At 44.8% G+C, this 20,797-nt stretch overlaps 1 protein-coding gene across 1 annotated transcript in view; it reads right to left on the minus strand.

Moving 5' to 3' along the window:
• fam13c.S (family with sequence similarity 13 member C S homeolog) overlaps nucleotides 1-20,797 on the minus strand; it is a 79,197-nt gene that overhangs the window by 47,912 nt on the left and 10,488 nt on the right. The window contains exons 2-3 of the mRNA XM_018227320.2: nucleotides 6,368-6,424; nucleotides 1,327-1,504 (exon numbers count right to left, since the gene is read on the minus strand). Coding sequence (XP_018082809.2) covers nucleotides 1,327-1,504; nucleotides 6,368-6,424 — 235 coding nt within the window. The remainder of the gene's footprint in view (nucleotides 1-1,326; nucleotides 1,505-6,367; nucleotides 6,425-20,797) is intronic.

Here is a 20,797-nt window from a genome sequence, read left to right on the forward strand (position 1 = left end):
AAATTGTGAAAAAAATTGCATATTTATTTACCGCAACTTTTTCGGGGTTTTCTGTGTCAAAACGGACGCTGGGAAAAAAATCGTGCCTTAATAAATAACCTTTAATGTGCTAATTACCCCTCAATTTGTGTTTCAAGTAACCCACTTGTTATTTAGATTATGGGCCTTTCCAGGTACAGCCAGTGGCCATATATATATTAAATTGTATTAATTTTTACTATTTATAAATGGCAGAAATCTTTGCATGGATCTACAAACTCATACATTTCACAGGCATCTCTCAAACCCACCTTGTGCCCCTTTAAAGGAGAAGGAAAGCTACCAAAGCAGTATATTGCCAATAGTTTAGCCACAATAATGCAGCTATAACACTACATTTATTCTGCTGATGCTTTACCATACTTGAGTAAACAGCTCTAGAAGTTTTCTGTTTGTTTAAGATAGCAGCTGCCATATTAGCTAGGTGTGAGATCACTTCCTGCTTGAGTCTCTCCCTGCTCAGGCATAGCTCTGGGCTCAGATTACAGCAGGGAGGGGAGGAGGGAGAGAGCAACAAACTGAGCATGCTCAAGCCCTAGCCCTGGAGGTTTGAGCTGAAAACAGGAAGTCTGATACAGAAGCCCATGTGTACACAATATAAGGAAAGAAATGTGCTGTTTCTTTAGAAAGAGGACCCAAATCAGTGTTACTTTGAGGGTTTACTCATGTATTTATATAGACCTTTTTGATAAAACTTAGTTAGTTTTAGCCTTTCCTTCTCCTTTAAGAGCGGAGCCCTTTAGTGGTGATAAAAACTTTCCAAAATGGATCTAAATGAAGTTAAATGTTATTGCTTATGTTTTTATTCAGTCCACCTATTATTCATACTCCAGTCTCACATTCAAGTCATTGCCTGGTTACTAGGGTATATTGGCCCCTAGCAACCAGATATTCAAAACCACCAAGCTTTTGAATAAAAAACGAAATATTTTGAAAAATGCAAAAAAATGGAGACCAGTTGCTAATTGTCTCAGAATATCATTGTCTACGTTATGCTAAATGTTATGTTAAAGGTGAGCTACCCCTTTAAGAAAGAATGGGAGGTCTTCTAAGACCAACACTCTCATTTTTTGATATCGTTCAATATGTTTAAGCACAATGAAACACATATCTAGTGCATATAATTATTTGTGCTATGATGCCTCAAAAGAAAGACTGGAGAAGAAGTCCAAGTCCGCAATGTCTATCAGGTTGGAATACATCTCTAGCACATGATAAAGACAACCAGCACATGATAAATGAAAGACAATAAAAGAAGGTGAAACAGCTCAATTCTTATTTTTTTACCTGATTTCCTTCATGGCTGTTGGACTTGGGCTGCTTGGTTTGCAAGATGCCAACTCCATGCCTGGTGGGTCCATCAAACATCTTCTTATCTGAGTGAGGTGGAACATCCCATGATGGCGAGGAGTCATCCTCCAGTTCTGTGACTCTCTCTGGGTAGTTTTCTTTATTATTTTCATCTCTGCAGATAAAATAAACATTAACACTCAAAAAAATTAGGTTTCCAGTTACGGGTTCAGGTTGGGTATATTGATGGCAACAGAGCTGTTAACAGCGGGGAAAGGTGGCAACCCTACATTGTCTAGCAGAGCCCAAAGTCCCATCTAACTGCTTCTTGGCTATGTGTGAAAAAAAAATGATTTTGTGCATACATTAGTGATGAGCAAATTAGTGTCATGTGCTTGTGACTTCACTGTGTTTTATGAAATTTTTCACCATTTTGCAAATTTATTTGCAGTTTCCCAAATTTTTAGGAGAAGGAAATGGAACAGATTGGCTCATACCAAGTGAACATTTTAAACTTGCGTGCTCAGTTTTTATAAACTGTGTGCTCAGGTCAGAACAAAAATTCATTGTGCGCACCACTATATGTTGTGCGTAGGGATGGGCGAATTTGACCTGTTTCGCTTCGCCAAAAATTCGCCGCCAGCGAAATGTTGCAAGTGGCCATTAAAGTCTATGGGCGTCAAAAAAACGTTGTCGCGCAGCGAAATTGTTTATGGGCGTCATTTTTCCGGTGAAACGAGGCGAAAAAATTCGCTGTGCTAGCCTCAAATTCTGCATGCAGGCACGAGGGAACTTTAGTAGAACCCCAATCTTAACGCCTGTCATAAAGAGCTGTATAAAGCAGTGCAGGAAAAATGTATCCGAATTTCCCAGTAGGAGAACCCAGTGACAGTACTTTGCCACATTGTTGGGTGGTGGGGTGAATAATAACACTCCTGATGAAGGTCTCAGTAGGAGGACCAAAAAGTGAAGCAAAACAATCCTTCTCTGTGATAAAGTCTTATTTGGTTTCCAGTGAAGCCTTGAGCCAATACACAACAATAGCTGCACTTGTTGCTTGAGACTCAGCAGGTGGAAACCACAAGGGCTGCCCATCCTTTTCCATAATGTGGTCTATCAGTAAATTAATTATTAAGATAAAATGTATTTTTCAGCCTAATGGTAATTATGCAATCTGGAGCCTGTCATGGCCTGCTTGTTACCCAAACACAAGGCAATCTCAGGCTGATATTAATGACCATAAAAGCCACACATCCATAACAGAGACCATCATAATTACATTAGAAAGGGAATGATGCCGAACACAGTGACTAATACAGTGACTAACAGCGTTCCCCTCCCACAGCTTCTGCACAACTCTTGTATAAGAGACGCCCTGGCACAGTGAGAATCAGTGGCCTGATATCTTCCCTGCTAACGGCAGTTTGTTCATTTGTTCCATGGACAGTACTGAGATGCTAAATATATGTACAGGCACAACAATTCATTTTGGGTTTATATATACCGTATATACTCGAGTATAAGCCGAGTTTTTCAGCCCCCAAAATATGCTGAAAAACTCTACCTCGGCTTATACTCGGGTCAAGAGCAAAAACGGTTGCGGGCGTCTAAGAATAGTCATGGGCGTCTAAGAATAGTCGCCGGCGTCCAAGAATAGTCTCCAAGAATAATCGCCAGCATCCAAGAATGGTCGTCGGCATCCAAAAACGAGACGCTGGCACCTCCAATGGGAGCAGAAACCCTTTTTTTTAATTGAAACTTACCAGAAGCTGCTGCATTTCTCACCCTAGGCTTATACTCGGCTTATACTCGAGTCAATAAGCTTTCCCAGTTTTTGGAGGTAAAATTAGGTACCTCGGCTTATACTCGGGACGGCTTATACTCGAGTATATACGGTAGATTTTCCACAAAAATGGATCTGTAGCATAACCCCCAAGCAAAATGTACTAGTGCTCTCATACAGGTGACCCCCTTATTGTGGGAAAGGAAGCAAATGCTGGGGGGATAGAAGATGGGCTGATCCATAACAGGAGGCAATTTGGGGCAAGAAGCTGCACTGCCTCAATCCAAGGATGGCTGGGCTACAGGGAGTAAATCTCAAGATGGCAGGAGCTCACCAGCACAAAGAAACACACCCATACTCTTGGATCAACGGATTCGGCACCACCAAAAGAATTTGGTAGGAATAGCACAACTGGAATGACAAGATCCATAGAGTGTGGGCATCAAGGTGCTGCACTATGTTATTATTCAGTAACAGGACCTGTAGGCAAACTCATATATTGAGGGGCTGTTAGGGCTATGGCAGTCTGCTAGCATTTTTTAATAGGGGTCAAACCCCCGAATCCCGAACTGAATCCTGAATTCGGTGCATCCCTATTTTTTAACCAATGTGCAAAGTTCCTAACTCCTCTCAACCTTTAGATTTAGAATATATTATAAAACATACCATTGAGTATGACTTGTACTGTACATATGAATTAATCTGCATGCAGTCTGGGTACCCACTGGTTAACTGTGGCATTTGTTTATGTGCAAAGCTCTTCCATCAATACAGTTTGGAATGATTCCCGTTGCGCATGGATTTTCGCCTGCCTACAGTCTGCCCTTCATCTGTGCACGATACAACTGGAATTCCCCGGGGCTAACGCTAGTGGAATGGAAAAAATGTGTATATATTAAATTACCAAGGTGTAACAGCTGAAACAAACAAAGAGTTTGTAAAATTTTTTGCTGAATCCCCAGCTGAAGACTTAAAAAGACAAAGTGAGGTGTCCTCATCCGTAACAAATCATTTGTAGGAACAGCGGTTTACAAACAGATATCGTATCAGACAGTGGGGGTCCCAGGAGCAAGAAAGGATCACTAACTTCCCAATTTCCATATATGGTTATGAATAAGGTTTTGGGCCCTTTACAAGACACTGCTGTGAGGTCCAAAACCCTTTTGAAATATATACCATAAGAGCACCCCTACTGGTCAGTTATAATAGGTCACTAGTACCCTGGCCTTAAGGGCATAGCCACCTGCTTGGATGTAAGAGCAGTTCTTTGTTATTCTGTGCAGCGATATCCCACTAGTAACTCGGACTCCCTTTTAGTCCTGTATGTTCTCATGTCATATGTTCCGAAGTCTATCAAACTCGGTGATTCATTAATTCTGGATTCTGATTCTTTGTGACTTCAGAATCCAAGGAGCTTGTGTCAAATAAACTTTGTCTTAAACTTCAAGTGGTCTCTGGTTCCTGAAACCATTACTGCACTAGAGGTACCTATTGTAAGTGAATGATTGATCTTTAAAGGGATACTGTCATGGCACTGAAGTCCATTTCTCAAAAGATCAAACAGATTTTTTTATATTCAATTTTGAAATCTGACATGGGGCTAGACATATTGTCAATTTCCCAGCTGCCCCAGTCATGTGACTTGTGTTCTGATAAACTTCAATCACTCTTTACTGCTGTACTGCAAGTGGAAGTGATATCACCCCCCTCCCTTTCCCCCCAGCAGCCAAACAAAAGAACAATGGGAAGGTAACCAGATAACAGCTCCCTAACACAAGATAACAGCTGCCTGGTAGATCTAAGAACAACACTCAATAGTAAAAACCCATGTCCCACTGAGACACATTCAGTTACATTGAGAAGGAAAAACAGCAGCCTGCCAGAAAGCATTTCTCTTCTAACGTGCAGGCACAAGTCACATGACCAGGGGCAGCTGGGAAATTGACAAAATTTCTAGCCCCATGTCAGATTTCAAAATTGAATATAAAAAAATCTGTTTGCTCTTTTGAGAAATGGATTACAGTGCAGAATTCTGCTGGAGCAGCACTATTAACTGATTCATTTTGAAAAAAAATTTTTTTTCCCATGACAGTATCCCTTTTAGTTCTTTAAATATGTTTTTAGAACGATTAGCCTTGCTGCATTATCTCTTTCCAGACTGCAACAGAAAAGACTATCTGGTTTACAGGGGAACCTAGCAACCAGGGCTGGAACTAGGGGTAGGCAGAAGAGGCAAATGCCTAGGGTGCAAATCTTGATTTTTTACACTTTCAAAGTTGGCTACAGGGGGTCACCATCTTGACATCTCTGCAAGACTAAGACTTTGCACAGGCTCAGTGTGGTCTGGGCTGCTTAGGGATCATCATAAATAAAGCTGCTTGAGTTCTGCATGGCTGGGAAGAAAGGCGGGGGCTCCCCCTGCTGTTCATAAGTATGATTGTTTCCCTGGAGAGCAGTTAGGGACCGTCTGACAATTCCTATTCACAGCAGTAAATGAAGGGAGAATTTCACTGCATACAGTCAGGTTTCTTATAAAAAAACGGTACACATTTTTTAATTAAAGTATATGGAGATAGGTTTCTTTTTCATTAAAGAAAGTAAAAATGGGATTTTATTTTTTTGCCTTTACATGCCCTTTAAATAGGACATGGTATTCTTGTTAGAGCTTTCTGGGTAATGGGTGTCCATGCCTGTACTGTAAATGCTCTATTTAATACTCTTTTCCACGTTATTTGGAAATGATGGAGCAATACATTGCTAGTCCAGGAATGACCATGCATAATACATGTTATGACTTCTTGAAAGAAGTCCTTGAAAGCTTCTCAGTGCAAAATGCCCATTACTAGAGTATCTTCAATTGCATCCTTGGCTGAGGGGATTTATTGGGCTTGTAATGGTCAGAATACACAGAGATGAGACTAAAGGGTTCTGGGAATTGCTCATATTCAATGCAATCCATGCAATACCTCTTCAGCTTCAGGAGGAATAAGGGAGATTTAAAGGACATATAACCCACATTTAATTCAAGTAAATCTGTAAATCCTGCATCCTTTAATTAATATAGACGTCTGGAATGTGGAAATGTATCATTACAGGTAATTAGAAGAAGCTGAACGTAATTATCACCAGCAGCTATTACCACCTTTCTAATATGTGTACATTGCAGAAGACAAGAGGAAATAGTAAACCAAAAACAAGTTGGGAAATGACCCTGTCTAGTGGGAAAAATGATATACAGGTATCAGTGTAACTAACCTGAGTTTGGAACAGACTGGTTGGTCCTCATGTAGGGAGTTGCTTTCACCTTCAGTCCTTGCAAATAAGAAAGGAAACATAAATAGGATTAATAATGAATCAAGGGATGGCGGGAAACCGTAGAAGGATGCAATAATACTCTTGTCTGACTCTAGAAAGATGTGGTCCCCAGACTTTATAATGAACTCCCTTTTCCCTTTATGTCTAGAATGTTCATTACAAATACAGTACATTACAGATAGTGTTGTCCACAAGATGTTGTTCACCTAAAGCTTTGAGCAACTCCCTCCATCGTCCAATGAACCATTGGCTGACCTAGTCTAGAGGGTAGACATCAACTATTTGACTTATTTTACTCACACCCCTGTTATAAAGACTTAAAGGACTGGTTGTACTGGCTGGTACATTAGTCAATTAGAGGGTTGGATGCCTTTGATGGAATACAAGATAACACATTAATACTTATGATAAAATGTTGGCTCAGGGACTGGTCTGATCTTTCTAATGTCAAAAAGGCATTATTCCCTTATTAGTTTGCATATTAAAAATGTTAAGGGGCCCTTGATTGAACTGGGTATTTTTCCCATTGTGCTACTATGTATATAACTATGTAGGGCAAGTGTAACCTTATTATAAAGCAAGGCCCTCACAAGGGAGAGAAAGAAAGTGACAGTAGCACTTTAGGGATTAGCCTTAGCCCAGTCCCAGACCACATCCAATCACCTCTCACTATGCATTTTACCCTGACCCAACCACCCCCATTCTTTTTAGCTGCAAATTTGGACTTTTAGAAGGTGTCAACTGCCCGTGGGTACAAATAGAAGAAAATGCTTTGAAATAAACTCCTACTAGAAACTCGTGTTGATGCCAGATTGTTGCTGTACATTTGATGAAGCTTCATACTGTTCCCTGTTACATAAATAGACTTTCATTAAATGCTTCAAAGAGAAATGCTTGGGTTTTTTTGTTTCACAGCTTTTTTCTAGCTCTGAGCATTTAATGACTTTCCCATCTGTAAACAGCCCTTGTGTCTTTGTAACTGTGAATTCTAACCGTTTGAGACAAGAATAGGGATTAAATCACTGAAAATGGCACAAATAAAGGCAATATTAACCTTTCTTAGAATAAAAAGTAACTGTGCTTAATGAACTCCTATCATGTATTCCACAGTCTTGAGCTGCATATTTGTCACAGCCCATAATGCAATCTCATTGGCTGGGCAGAAATAGAGCAACCAGTGGAACGCTGGGAGCAGAGTTGGCCTAAATGGAGAATAAGAAGATCTATGACTTGATCCCCACAGAGAAGGAAGATGTTGGTGCAATTTGAGGGATAGCGTGAAGTCTCCATGGAAGGGCATGGAACTGCCAAATAGAGGAGCAATTCTACCAATAGAGGAGCAGTAAATTAATTTCCAGTTTAGGTTAGTACCCAAGGCAACAGTCTGATAGCAACAAGGGATGATTACAAGCTAGAAACACTGCAGTAGATGTTTTTGAAAGTCAAAACAAAACATATTCAAATATCTTTGGTCTTTGTTGCACTGTCAGGATCAGCCCGGGACTTGAACTCTGGTGGTGCTGTTCTGCTCATTGCAGCACTTACCTGATGAGCCACTGGGGGCTCTCAGGGCTGATTCTGAACTTTGGTGTGTATTGTTTTCTGTTATCTGCCATTCACAGTCTGTTTTCCACCCACCTCGTTTACCCTCATGTGTTTCCCATTTCCTAATCACCTTCCCTTTATAAACCCCGCCCTGAGCTTTGCTCAGTGCTGAGTCATTGATTGTATCCTGTTTGTTCCTGACCTGCTATTTTGAATCTGAATCTGAATCTGAATCTGAATCTGAATCTGAACCTGAACCTGAATCTGAACCTGAACCTTGAAAACCTTGTTTGTCTTGTTCCTGAAAACCTTGTTACCTTGTTTCCTGAGTGAGTACTTTTGTTCCTGTGTTCCCCTTTTTTCCCTCACCATGTGGATTCCTCGATCAGCCATTCTGCTTGTTCCTGCCTTTTGTGTTTCTGTGTTCCGTCTGCAATAAACCTGCTATAACTTCATCACCATCATGTTTTTGCCTACTATTACCTATGGCTACACCCCTGGGCGTCCACCATATCCACTCCCCTTGGAGTGGCTATCCTCGGTCACAACAGTTCCTAGTTGTGAACGTTACAGAATGACTCAGCCCAACTACAGGAAGCCTTTGGGAAAGCCCTCCATGCCTTCTGACTCTGTTGTTAAACTGCAACTCCCTTGGGATGGAGAGGGTAAGGCAGAAGACGCCATCCATTTCACTGATGATGTCTGGCAGGATTTTGTCTCCGATGATGAGTGGGAGGATTCAGCCTTCGATGAGGACTGGGAGGATCTAGACTCGGATGAAGATGAACTACAAACCGCTATCTGGCCTGTGTCAGATCGGCCACTTCCAGTTTTTGGGCCCTTGTCTCCTCCACAACCTTCTGCTCCTGTGGCAGCTGCCAAACCCAGGTCACCCTCTTTTTCTCTCAGACCTGAACCCCAGTTTATTAGTTTTTCTACAGTTTCCCAGCACCCTCTCCAGTCTCCAGCTCGTGTGCCGGCTCTTCAGTCACCTGCTCCTGTGCCGGCTCGCCAGCCTCCAGCTTTGGTGCCGGCTCTCCAGTCTCCAGCTTTGGTGCCGGCTCTCCAGTCTCCAGCTTTGGTGCCGGCTCTCCAGTCTCCAGCTTTGGTGCCGGCTCTCCAGTCTCCAGCTTTGGTGCCGGCTCTCCAGTCTCCAGCTTTGGTGCCGGCTCTCCAGTCTCCAGCTTTGGTGCCGGCTCTCCAGTCTCCAGCTTTGGTGCCGGCTCTCCAGTCTCCAGCTTTGGTGCCGGCTCTCCAGTCTCCAGCTTTGGTGCCGGCTCTCCAGTCTCCAGCTTTGGTGCCGGCTCTCCAGTCTCCAGCTTTGGTGCCGGCTCTCCAGTCTCCAGCTTTGGTGCCGGCTCTCCAGTCTCCAGCTTTGGTGCCGGCTCTCCAGTCTCCAGCTTTGGTGCCGGCTCTCCAGTCTCCAGCTTTGGTGCCGGCTCTCCAGTCAGTCCTCTCTCCTGTGCCGGCTTCCCAGCCAGTCCTCGCTCCTGTGCCGGCTTCCCAGCCAGTCCTCGCTCCTGTGCCGGCTTCCCAGCCAGTCCTCGCTCTTGTGCCGGCTTCCCAGCCAGTCCTTGCTCCTGTGCCGGCTTCCCAGCCAGTCCTTGCTCCTGTGCCGGCTTCCCAGCCAGTCCTTGCTCCTGTGCCGGCTTCCCAGCCAGTCCTTGCTCCTGTGCCGGCTTCCCAGCCAGTCCTTGCTCCTGTGCCGGCTTCCCAGCCAGTCCTTGCTCCTGTGCCGGCTTCCCAGCCAGTCCTTGCTCCTGTGCCGGCTTCCCAGCCAGACCTTGCTCCTGTGCCGGCTTCCCAGCCAGACCTTGTTCCTGTGCCGGCTTCCCAGCCAGACCTTGTTCCTGTGCCGGCTCCCCGAAAGCTGCCTGTGCCGGCTCCCCGAAAGCTGCCTGTGCCGGCTCCCCGAAAGCTGCCTGTGCCGGCTCCCCGAAAGCTGCCTGTGCCGGCTCCCCGAAAGCTGCCTGTGCCGGCTCCCCGAAAGCTGCCTGTGCCGGCTCCCCGAAAGCTGCCTGTGCCGGCTCCCCGAAAGCTGCCTGTGCCGGCTCCCCGAAAGCTGCCTGTGCCGGCTCCCCGAAAGCTGCCTGTGCCGGCTCCCCGAAAGCTGCCTGTGCCTGCTCCCCGAAAGCTGCCTGCAGCCCAGCCGGTTCCAGCCTCCGTGCCTGCAGCCCAGCCGGTTCCAGCCTCCGTGCCTGCAGCCCAGCCGGTTCCAGCCTCCGTGCCTGCAGCCCAGCCGGTTCCAGCCTCCGTGCCTGCAGCCCAGCCGGTTCCAGCCTCCGTGCCTGCAGCCCAGCCGGTTCCAGCCTCCGTGCCTGCAGCCCAGCCGGTTCCAGCCTCCGTGCCTGCAGCCCAGCCGGTTCCAGCCTCCGTGCCTGCAGCCCAGCCGGTTCCAGCCTCCGTGCCTGCAGCCCAGCCGGTTCCAGCCTCCGTGCCTGCAGCCCAGACGGTTCCAGCCTCCGTGCCTGCAGCCCAGACGGTTCCAGCCTCCGTGCCTGCAGCCCAGACGGTTCCAGTCTCCGTGCCTGCAGCCCAGACGGTTCCAGTCTCCGTGCCTGCAGCCCAGACGGTTCCAGTCTCCGTGCCTGCAGCCCAGACGGTTCCAGTCTCCGTGCCTGCAGCCCAGACGGTTCCAGTCTCCGTGCCTGCAGCCCAGACGGTTCCAGTCTCCGTGCCTGCAGCCCAGACGGTTCCAGTCTCCGTGCCTGCAGCCCAGACGGTTCCAGTCTCCGTGCCTGCAGCCCAGACGGTTCCAGTCTCCGTGCCTGCAGCCCAGACGGTTCCAGTCTCCGTGCCTGCAGCCCAGACGGTTCCAGTCTCCGTGCCTGCAGCCCAGACGGTTCCAGTCTCCGTGCCAGCAGCCCAGCCAGACTCCGTTCCCGTGTCAGCTCGCAGAAGACTGCTTCTTCCCGAGCCAGTTTCTGTACGGTTTTGCCCTGGCCTCCGGGCCTGAGGACCTGTTTGCCCTGGCCTCCGGGCCTGAGGACCTGTTTGCCCTGGCCTCCGGGCCTGAGGACCTGTTTGCCCTGGCCTCCGGGCCTGAGGACCTGTTTGCCCTGGCCTCCGGGCCTGAGGACCTGTTTGCCCTGGCCTCCGGGCCTGAGGACCTGTTTGCCCTGGCCTCCGGGCCTGAGGACCTGTTTGCCCTGGCCTCCGGGCCTGAGGACCTGTTTGCCCTGGCCTCCGGGCCTGAGGACCTGTTTGCCCTGGCCTCCGGGCCTGAGGACCTGTTTGCCCTGGCCTCCGGGCCTGAGGACCTGTTTGCCCTGGCCTCCGGGCCTGAGGACCTGTTTGCCCTGGCCTCCGGGCCTGAGGACCTGTTTGCCCTGGCCTCCGGGCCTGAGGACCTGCCTGCCCTGGCCTCCGGGCCTGAGGACCTGCCTGCCCTGGATAGTGCCACTTTCCCTGCTACTGGACCTGGTAGGGCGGTTAATCCTGTCTCTATCAGGTCTATTGCTGTAGGTGTTGGTATTGCTGTCCTGGCTTGCCTCTTCCTATTTCTAACGGGTGCCTGTGCTCCTGGTCCGCCACCTGTGATGGGTGCCTGTGCTCCTGGTCCGCCACCTGTGATGGGTGCCTGTGCTCCTGGTCCGCCACCTGTGATGGGTGCCTGTGCTCCTGGTCCGCCACCTGTGATGGGTGCCTGTGCTCCTGGTCCGCCACCTGTGATGGGTGCCTGTGCTCCTGGTCCGCCACCTGTGATGGGTGCCTGTGCTCCTGGTCCGCCACCTGTGATGGGTGCCTGTGCTCCTGGTCCGCCACCTGTGATGGGTGCCTGTGCTCCTGGTCCGCCACCTGTGATGGGTGCCTGTGCTCCTGGTCCGCCACCTGTGATGGGTGCCTGTGCTCTTGGTCCGCCACCCGTGATGGGTGCCCGTGCTCCTGGTCCGCCACCCGTGATGGGTGTCCAAACTCCTGATTCGCCACCCGTGATCGGTGCCTGTATTCTTGGTCTGCCACCTGTGATGGGTGCCCGTGCTCTTGGTCCGCCACCTGTGATGGGTGCCCGTGCTCTTGGTCCGCCACCTGTGATGGGTGCCCGTGCTCCTGGTCCGCCACCCGTGATGGGTGTCCAAACTCCTGATCCGCCACCCGTGATCGGTGCCTGTATTCTTGGTCTGCCACCTGTGATGGGTGCCCGTGCTCTTGGTCCGCCACCTGTGATGGGTGCCCGTGCTCCTGGTCCGCCACCCGTGATGGGTGTCCAAACTCCTGATCCGCCACCCGTGATGGGTGTCCGAACTCCTGATCCGCCACCCGTGATGGGTGCCTGTATTCCTGATCCGCCACCCGTGATGGGTGTCCAAACTCCTGGTCTGCCACCCGTGATGGGTGTCCAAGCTCCTGGTCCGCCACCTGTAATGGGTGCCTGTATTGATTTTGTCTGTCTTCATGTCCTGGTTTCCGACTCTGGCTGTGATATCTTGGCTCCTAATTCTGCCAATGTTCCTGTTCTGGCTCCTGACCCCAGCAATTTCTTTGTTTTGTTTTCCAATCCTCAAGAAGCTCCTGTTCTCGTTTCTGGCGAGGCTTCGGCCCATTTCCCCAGGGTTTGGACTAAAATGGATGGGGGACCATTTGATCCTGGGATCGCCCGGAGGTCGATCCTCAAGGGGGGGGTAATGTCAGGATCAGCCCGGGACTTGAACTCTGGTGGTGCTGTTCTGCTCATTGCAGCACTTACCTGATGAGCCACTGGGGGCTCTCAGGGCTGATTCTGAACTTTGGTGTGTATTGTTTTCTGTTATCTGCCATTCACAGTCTGTTTTCCACCCACCTCGTTTACCCTCATGTGTTTCCCATTTCCTAATCACCTTCCCTTTATAAACCCCGCCCTGAGCTTTGCTCAGTGCTGAGTCATTGATTGTATCCTGTTTGTTCCTGACCTGCTATTTTGAATCTGAATCTGAATCTGAATCTGAATCTGAACCTGAACCTGAATCTGAACCTGAACCTTGAAAACCTTGTTTGTCTTGTTCCTGAAAACCTTGTTACCTTGTTTCCTGAGTGAGTACTTTTGTTCCTGTGTTCCCCTTTTTTCCCTCACCATGTGGATTCCTCGATCAGCCATTCTGCTTGTTCCTGCCTTTTGTGTTTCTGTGTTCCGTCTGCAATAAACCTGCTATAACTTCATCACCATCATGTTTTTGCCTACTATTACCTATGGCTACACCCCTGGGCGTCCACCATATCCACTCCCCTTGGAGTGGCTATCCTCGGTCACAACAGTTCCTAGTTGTGAACGTTACATGCACCTTTCATACTTAAAAGGGGCATACAGCCTTACTATTGGCTGTTTATTCACATTATTATTATTCATATTATTATTATCCTTTATTTATAGATCTCATATATTACACCACTGCTGTCTCAAAGGAACTCACAGTCCAATTTCCCCTCCTAACCAGAACCAAATGAACCTAAATTGCAGCAAATTGCAACCAATTGGGAAATTCATTAATCTACTATTAGTTAGAAAATGAATGCAACGATGTACGCAAACCATGTTCAGAATCCAACCCAAGAGTGCACTGGGCTAGAACCCTAACAGTTCCTAAGCTATATAACATACTTATAGATAGTGACCTGGTCAGGATCCAACCCAAGACTCCAGTGCTGCTGGCTATAATTATTTGTAGTTTCTCACTAGAACCCTAGTAGTTTCCCCACACTCTATGTAAACAAGTCACTGGTCAAAAGTCAATAATGTTTTTATTATTATTATTATTGCAGTAATCCTATCAGTCCCCCCTAAACCCTAAACCAGGGGTCCCCAACCTTTTTTAACCGTGAGCCACATTCAAATGTAAAAAGAGTTGGGGAGCAACACAAGCATGAAAACATCCCTTGGGGTGCCAAATCACAGCTATATTTGCCTATTTGGTTCCCCCTATGTGGACTGGCAGCTTACAAGAGACTCTACTTGGCACTATGCTTAGCTTTTATGGAATTAAAACTTGCTTCCAAGCCTAGAATTAAAAAAATAAGCACCTGCTTTGAGGCCACTGAGAGCAACATCCCATGGGTTGGAGAGCAACATGTTGCTCACGAGCTACTGGTTGGGGGATCCCTGCCCTAAACCCTAAAACCTCCTCAAAGATCGTCCCCTTGGAAAGAACAAACCCAAGACCCCAGAGCTGATAATTACAATTAGTTGTCGTAGCTGTCTGGCTCCCTGGTACTGGTGGTCCTATTCATTGCATATACAGTAGCTATTATCTGGGGTTTTTTTGTACCAGCCCACATTATTCCAAAAACTGGCAGCTCAGAGACAGGCCAAAAGCTGATGCTTCTCATTATTATAATGTGCCGCTGTGCATCATAGATTTATCTCTTTTTGTTGCGGTTTGGATAATAGAGTGGTTTCCTTTCTGGAACATAATTCAGTAGCTCTGCTCCATCTGTGCTTGACAAATGCGGCACTTCGCTCGAAATAAGCACATGCTTCCAAGCAATATTTTATTATGGTGTCACATCAGCAGCAGCTACATGTTGAGATAAAAGATTTGCTCTGTAAGATCCTGAGATTTCAGGTTTTGCTTATGTTTGAAACTTTTCCAAGCTGTTTCCTATTCCACTTCCTTTCTGTTTTTTAGCTGCTACAGTAGATGTAAATCTCTTGTGGTCTTTTTTTTTTTGGTCTGGTCCAAAAACTCAAATCAAGCAATATGTGGCGTTTGTGAGCTTAGAATATGTAAGTATGGATAAAGACTAAAGTTTTAACACAGGGTTGTCCAACTGGAGGATCGTGCACCAGATGTGACCCTTTTTTTATCATGGTCCCCAGCATTTCTACAATATCTACATTCTTTCCATGACATTACTGTTTTATTAAATTCTGCCCCCACCAAACATGTGAAATAGCAGATAAGTACGGTTTGATAAGTATTTATAAACCCGCTTTTTGGTTACATTTCTACATTATAGGCCTAAATACAATGGTGGTAGCTTGACTGCATGATAAATCCACTAATTTAAACTGTAAGTAAAGTAAGTAATGAAATGGAAATGTTGCTTGAATAAAAGCATTTATTTATATAAAGTGTGGTCCAAAATAACCCTTATTATTCCCATAATATAAAGCAATCAATCAGAAGGTAGCTTTTACTAGTTTAGAACAGATAAAATAATGAAAGCTAACAGCTCATTGGTTGCTATGGGTGTCTGAACAAGGACAACCATCTACAGTGGGATTACTGCATAACATCTCAAGATGGCCATACACAGATCTTTATTTCATACCTCCCAACTGTCCCGTTTTTCTCAGGACAGTCACGATTTTGATAGCTCAACCCGCAGTCCCGGATTGATACTGAAATGTACCGACTTTCTCTTTGATCTCCGGCACTGAACAGCCAGAAAAAGATACAACGTTTCTAACTTAATTGGCTTTTGGCAGAGAGCCCAGAATGCGTAACAGGTTCACTTAGATACTTTTGTAACAATTTAGGATCAGCAAAGAAAAGAACTGCAATAATTTAAGATAAGCAGAAAAAAAACAATTGTTACAAATTAAGATAAGCAAAGAAACATTGTAACAATTTAAGATAAGCCAAGAAACAATTGTAACAATTTAAGATAAGCCAAGAAACAATTGTAACAATTTAAGATAAGCCAAGAAACAATTGTAACAATTTAAGATAAGCAGGTCTCTTGGGGAAACTGTGACTTGCAGCCAGAACGGCAATTCACCTTCATTTGCAAAACTGTAATAATGTAAAAATGTAAAATGTAAAAATGTGTTACATAAGGAAAATCCTTTTTAATTCCATTCCTCTTGATGTTGTTCATGTCAAAATATGGATATGGCAACAGCTGGGGATTCAGAGGAAAAAAATATTCCCTTGATTTTACGGAGACCAAGAAAAAACAGGCCTTACAACAATCCCTCGCAGGAAATGAACAGTGCAAATGAATATGACTTTTCCAGCATGATGAATTTAATAAATCTGCCAAATATAAATGTTATTGCAATAATAAGATGCTGTAGAGAAGAGAATCTTTATTTTACTCTCTCTATTACTGGAGGTTACTAAATAAATATTTATGCCAGTTTGATGCCCCAACCGTGCAGTTTATAAACCTTTTGATATTTAAAAGGACAAATGTAAAAATGTAATTACAGAAGGCTCATCAGTGCTTTCAGGAAAGAGGAAAACGTTTGCTGTAAATAGGAACCTGTTTGCTATCCAGTAGCTTGTTCTTGGCTGCAGGCGGTTTTCTATTTAGAAAGATTTATGCAATCATTCCCAAAATGCCTGTGTGTGTGTGCAGTCAGTAAGCTCCTGGATCAAACAGGATTCAGAGTGCAAGATTAGCTCATGAAGTCAACGCTGGAAAGAGCAAGTTGGACGAAAACAAGTTTATGTATTAAGGGAACATCACCCCTTGTAATGGCCCCAAAGGAGAAGAAAATGGCACACCAGGTTTGAATGTTATCCAAAATGAAAACATAAAAATTATTTTCTAATTACACCAATGCTTATTGAATACAGTTCTGCCACATGCTACCAACTCCCAGTCTACCCCAAAAGCCACAGGGAGGGCCCCATGGGAAATAATACTTGTTGTAGAAATTGAACAATATTAAGAATAATTAGATATTATTGTTCTCGCCAAAAGATGACCATCCGTGGACCTGTGATGAAGCACCACGTCTCATGATATGTTGTTAGACATAATTTAATAACAAGTGCAGGGGCACGAATTTAGATCCCAAGACCAAACAGCCTTTGGGAGTTGATCAAAAAGGCAATGTTGGAAAAGGCCATCAACTACTGGACTTTCTGAGTAGATGCAACAAGAGTACACAATGATCCATCTCTCAAAAGCCAACCCTTGTATTCTTGTATAGGAAGGAAGGACCCTCAAGAGTCTTAACCTTCTCTGAATAACTGAATAAACAGTTGTCCTAGATAACCCAAGACAGCAATTAGATATTGGTTAAAGGAACTGAGTGCCAGCAGTGTTCAAACTCTAAGAAGTGGAAAATAAGGGGTTCTGTTGAAACCAAACCAACCAAGACCAACTAAAATTTCAGCCACAACTGCCAGAAAAATTGTTCGGGATGCAAGGAAAAACCCACAAATATCTTCAGGTGAAATACAGGACTCTGAAAAAATGTGGTTGCCAGAAGAAAGCCATTACTACGCAAATGCCACAAAGTATCCTGCTTACAATATTGGTTAGCAAATAATGCCCACCCATGACCCTGTGTTGAAGCCTAAGCCTCTCATTATATGTTGTAGACATAATACAATAACAAATTAAAGGACACACATTTAGATCCCAAATCTTCCTTCCATGTTACAACTGTTATCTTCAACTTCATTCTAGCCAACAGCCATTGGGAGTTGAGGAAAAAGACAATGATTCAAAAGGGCACCCACTATTGGACCTTCAGAGTAGATGCAACAAGAATACCCAATAATCTTTTCTCCATTTCTGACAAGCCAACCCTTTTATTCCTGTACGGGAAGGAAGGACCCTCAAGAAGAGTCTTACCCTTCTCTAACTGAATAAACAATTGTCCTAGATACCCCCAGACACCAAAAGATGCCCACCAATGGCCCTGTGTTGAAGCAACAGCCTCTCATTATATTTTGTAGACATAGTTCAATAACAAATGAAGGGACATAAATTTAGATTCCAAATATTCCTTCCATGTGGTTTTCTTCAACTTTTGTCCAGCCAACAGCCATTGGGGATTGATGGAAAAGGACACCAACCCTTGTATTCTTGAATGGGAAGGAAGGACCCTCAAGAGTCTTAACCTTCTCCCACTAAAGAAACTATTCCTAGATGCCCCAGACAGCACAGGCCAAAAAGGTTTGTACCTTTTAAGTTTCCATTTAAGGAACAATTCTCCAATTTATAGAAAGATCCATTATCCAGAAAACGCCAGGTATAAAGCATTCTAGGAAATATCTAGGTATATTGGGGTTCATGCGGTTTTCCCTAAAGGTTACATCTATCTGTGTCTTGTTTATGAAACCAAGGTAAGATTGTACCAATTTCTGATACTTCTTATAACTATCAGTACCACTCTGTGGATAAATAAAATGCAATTACATTATGTGCCAGAAATGTGATTGTCCTTTAGGAAAACGATGTTTCCCCTTTAAAGTTGAAAACATGTATCGACTTTATTTACAGCTCGTATGTTTCTGCATTTTCTCGACACTGACCTGTAAACATAAAAATGAAATCCCGGTGGTTGGAGGGTCAAATTCCAAAACCTTCATTAAAGGTCACTCAGTTATGAGAAGTGGCCGGTGACTGTCTTTTATTTCCATTTGGGAATCAATGTCTTTTAATGGTTCAGCGATGTCAGTGACACAGAACCAACCCTTAGCACAAACATTTTTAAGATCTGCAGGATAATATTACTCTCAGTTTCTAGATCAGAATATTTGTAATTAGAACAGAAGAGATATTATCTAAAGCACCACATGACTTTATATACATATTTCCATGATAACTTATTCAAGGGCCAAAGAGATCAGGCATTATATGTGAATGTGAAGTCCCAAACTCAATAAAGATTCTTAAAAATGTAGCATTTTCTACATTGTGACGGCTACATTGCTCATTTCTTATTCATATTAAAGTACAGTTCAGTTCCAGAGTAGATGTGGTTGAAAGAAAACACTAGTTTATCAAGTTCAACCCCTTCCTAACCTCAATACTAGGGACCCGCTAAACATAGTCATTTGCTCTACCTTGGAGCAGTGAAGCAATGTTGGCGGTGCCATCTAACGCTTAGGTTCTCTATTATGGAATTTCCCATCAGGAGCATCTTGGGTGAAGCTGATCTGGACCTGGTTTCAACTACATGTGGCCAGTGTCGGTGATCACAGATCACTGATACAAGATCACATCCACGAAACCCACTCTGCTTTTCAGGAACAGCAAATGGCCATGTTTTTAGGGTCCCCCAGTGGTGTAGTTAAGGAGGGATACGGTATGGCTCTACAGGGGGGTTCGGGTATCTTGCCTAACATAGTTGATCCAGAGGAAGCTTTGTTATTCATTATTCAATCAAATATTGTCCTTGGGTTGTTCCGTACTTTGAGTTGTATTTCCTATACTGGCAACCAATGACCTATACCAATGGCTTCAGAGAGTTGGCCTGCAGATTCCTATGCAGAAAAAAAGCCCTCAGGCTGCTACTAGAGTTGATGCAAATTCATAAGGGGACCTATGGGGGTACGTGGACCACAACATATACACATGTATGTTACATAGACTGTGTGCCCAAAAGATCCCAGTGTCTGTAAATTACTGCTACTGGAAGGTATATCAAGATAGGATGGCAAGAAAGCAATGCTCTTGACCACATATTTGTTGCCACCACACAACAAACTGTGAGGTTCCCAAAGAATTATGAGTTTAGACAATATTTAGTAGGGAAGTTGGGGTAGGGAACAGAGGCATATGCCACTCAGGCACAGTTGGAGGTGAGTGATCAGCTGGAGAAGATGAGAACTGTGTAGACCAAGGGGTAGGTGAAGGAGAGTGCAAAGTGGAGGTGGGGTGATGGCTGAGCAAGTACTATTGCATTGGGCACCAATGATCTTACTTATTTTGAGGCCACCCACTTCGATGCATGCATAGATTTTTAAAAAAAAATCATATTTGCAAAAATACCAGGCCAAAAAGAGATGAGAGGGAACTTTGATGCAGAAGACGTCACCACCAAGCCCTTTCAAGGCAAACTAAGACCCTTGGAAAGCCAACGGTTGGAACACAGTATGTGATTTCAAAAAATGACTCATATATTAAATGTTAAATGATGATAAAGAGATATCAAGTTATATCTTATATAGTTAAATCTGATATCTTTGCATGAAGAGTAGGCATCTCAACCGGTAGACGATGCATGTTCCCTTTTATTTAGCAGTCCATGAGACTGGTGACTAATGACTTTCCATTTATTTCTGGAGAAGGAGATTGTGGAATAGTATGATACAGCGAAGATCCTGTTACATGGAGTTCACCTCATGGTGCCTCTGTCATCTCCTTATCAAAGGGCAATTTGGCAATGACAGTTCTGACACTGTCCGGATCATGTAGTAACATGGGGGATGTTTGGCCTGGGCCAGTAACACATAGTAGCCAGCCCAAAGGAATCCAGTTTGCTTTCTGGAGCATCTATCGTGTTCTTTGGAACCATATAGTATTTCACCGCTGTGTACAGAACTGGATTCCTGACCCATAAAGCTAACAATCTGAAATGGTAAGTGACAAGACAAGGCTGACATTGTAGGAATGGAATACAGCCTCCCATGAGTAGGAATCCTGTAATTTTAAAAGGACCGTTCACCTTGAAATGAACTTTTAGTATTATGTACACAATGGGATTAATTTATTCCTTGATTTGTTTTAGTTATTCCCTTGTTTTCAATGCGGGATTATATACTGTAAATATAGACGGATAAGAGGTCCTCTGCACGCAACCCATTATCAATATATCTAAGACATTGAGATATTTTGTGCCTTAAGCTACTAAAAATGCCTTCCCCTTTAAACAAAGCAGGGATTGTTTGTCCATATATTGCAATATATTTAAGCTGAACAACTACGTCAAAGTCATCCCATATCTGGCCAGTCCTACGCTCAATTTTATCTGATTCATTAAGAATTCTATTGTTTCATTATACATTTTACACAGGGACTAAGTCTTACCTGCAACTTACTTGCTGCTTTCAAAGTAAAACATCCGACACTTCGCATGCGTTTAGTTGCATTGCGACGTGTCGGGTCCACGCGCTTCGTCTAGTCCTGCCCTAAATCAACCCTGTAACTATTGAGGCCCTCTGT

The sequence above is a fragment of the Xenopus laevis genome, chromosome 7S (genome assembly GCF_017654675.1).
Source record: "Xenopus laevis strain J_2021 chromosome 7S, Xenopus_laevis_v10.1, whole genome shotgun sequence".
Classification (NCBI taxonomy): domain Eukaryota; kingdom Metazoa; phylum Chordata; class Amphibia; order Anura; family Pipidae; genus Xenopus; species Xenopus laevis.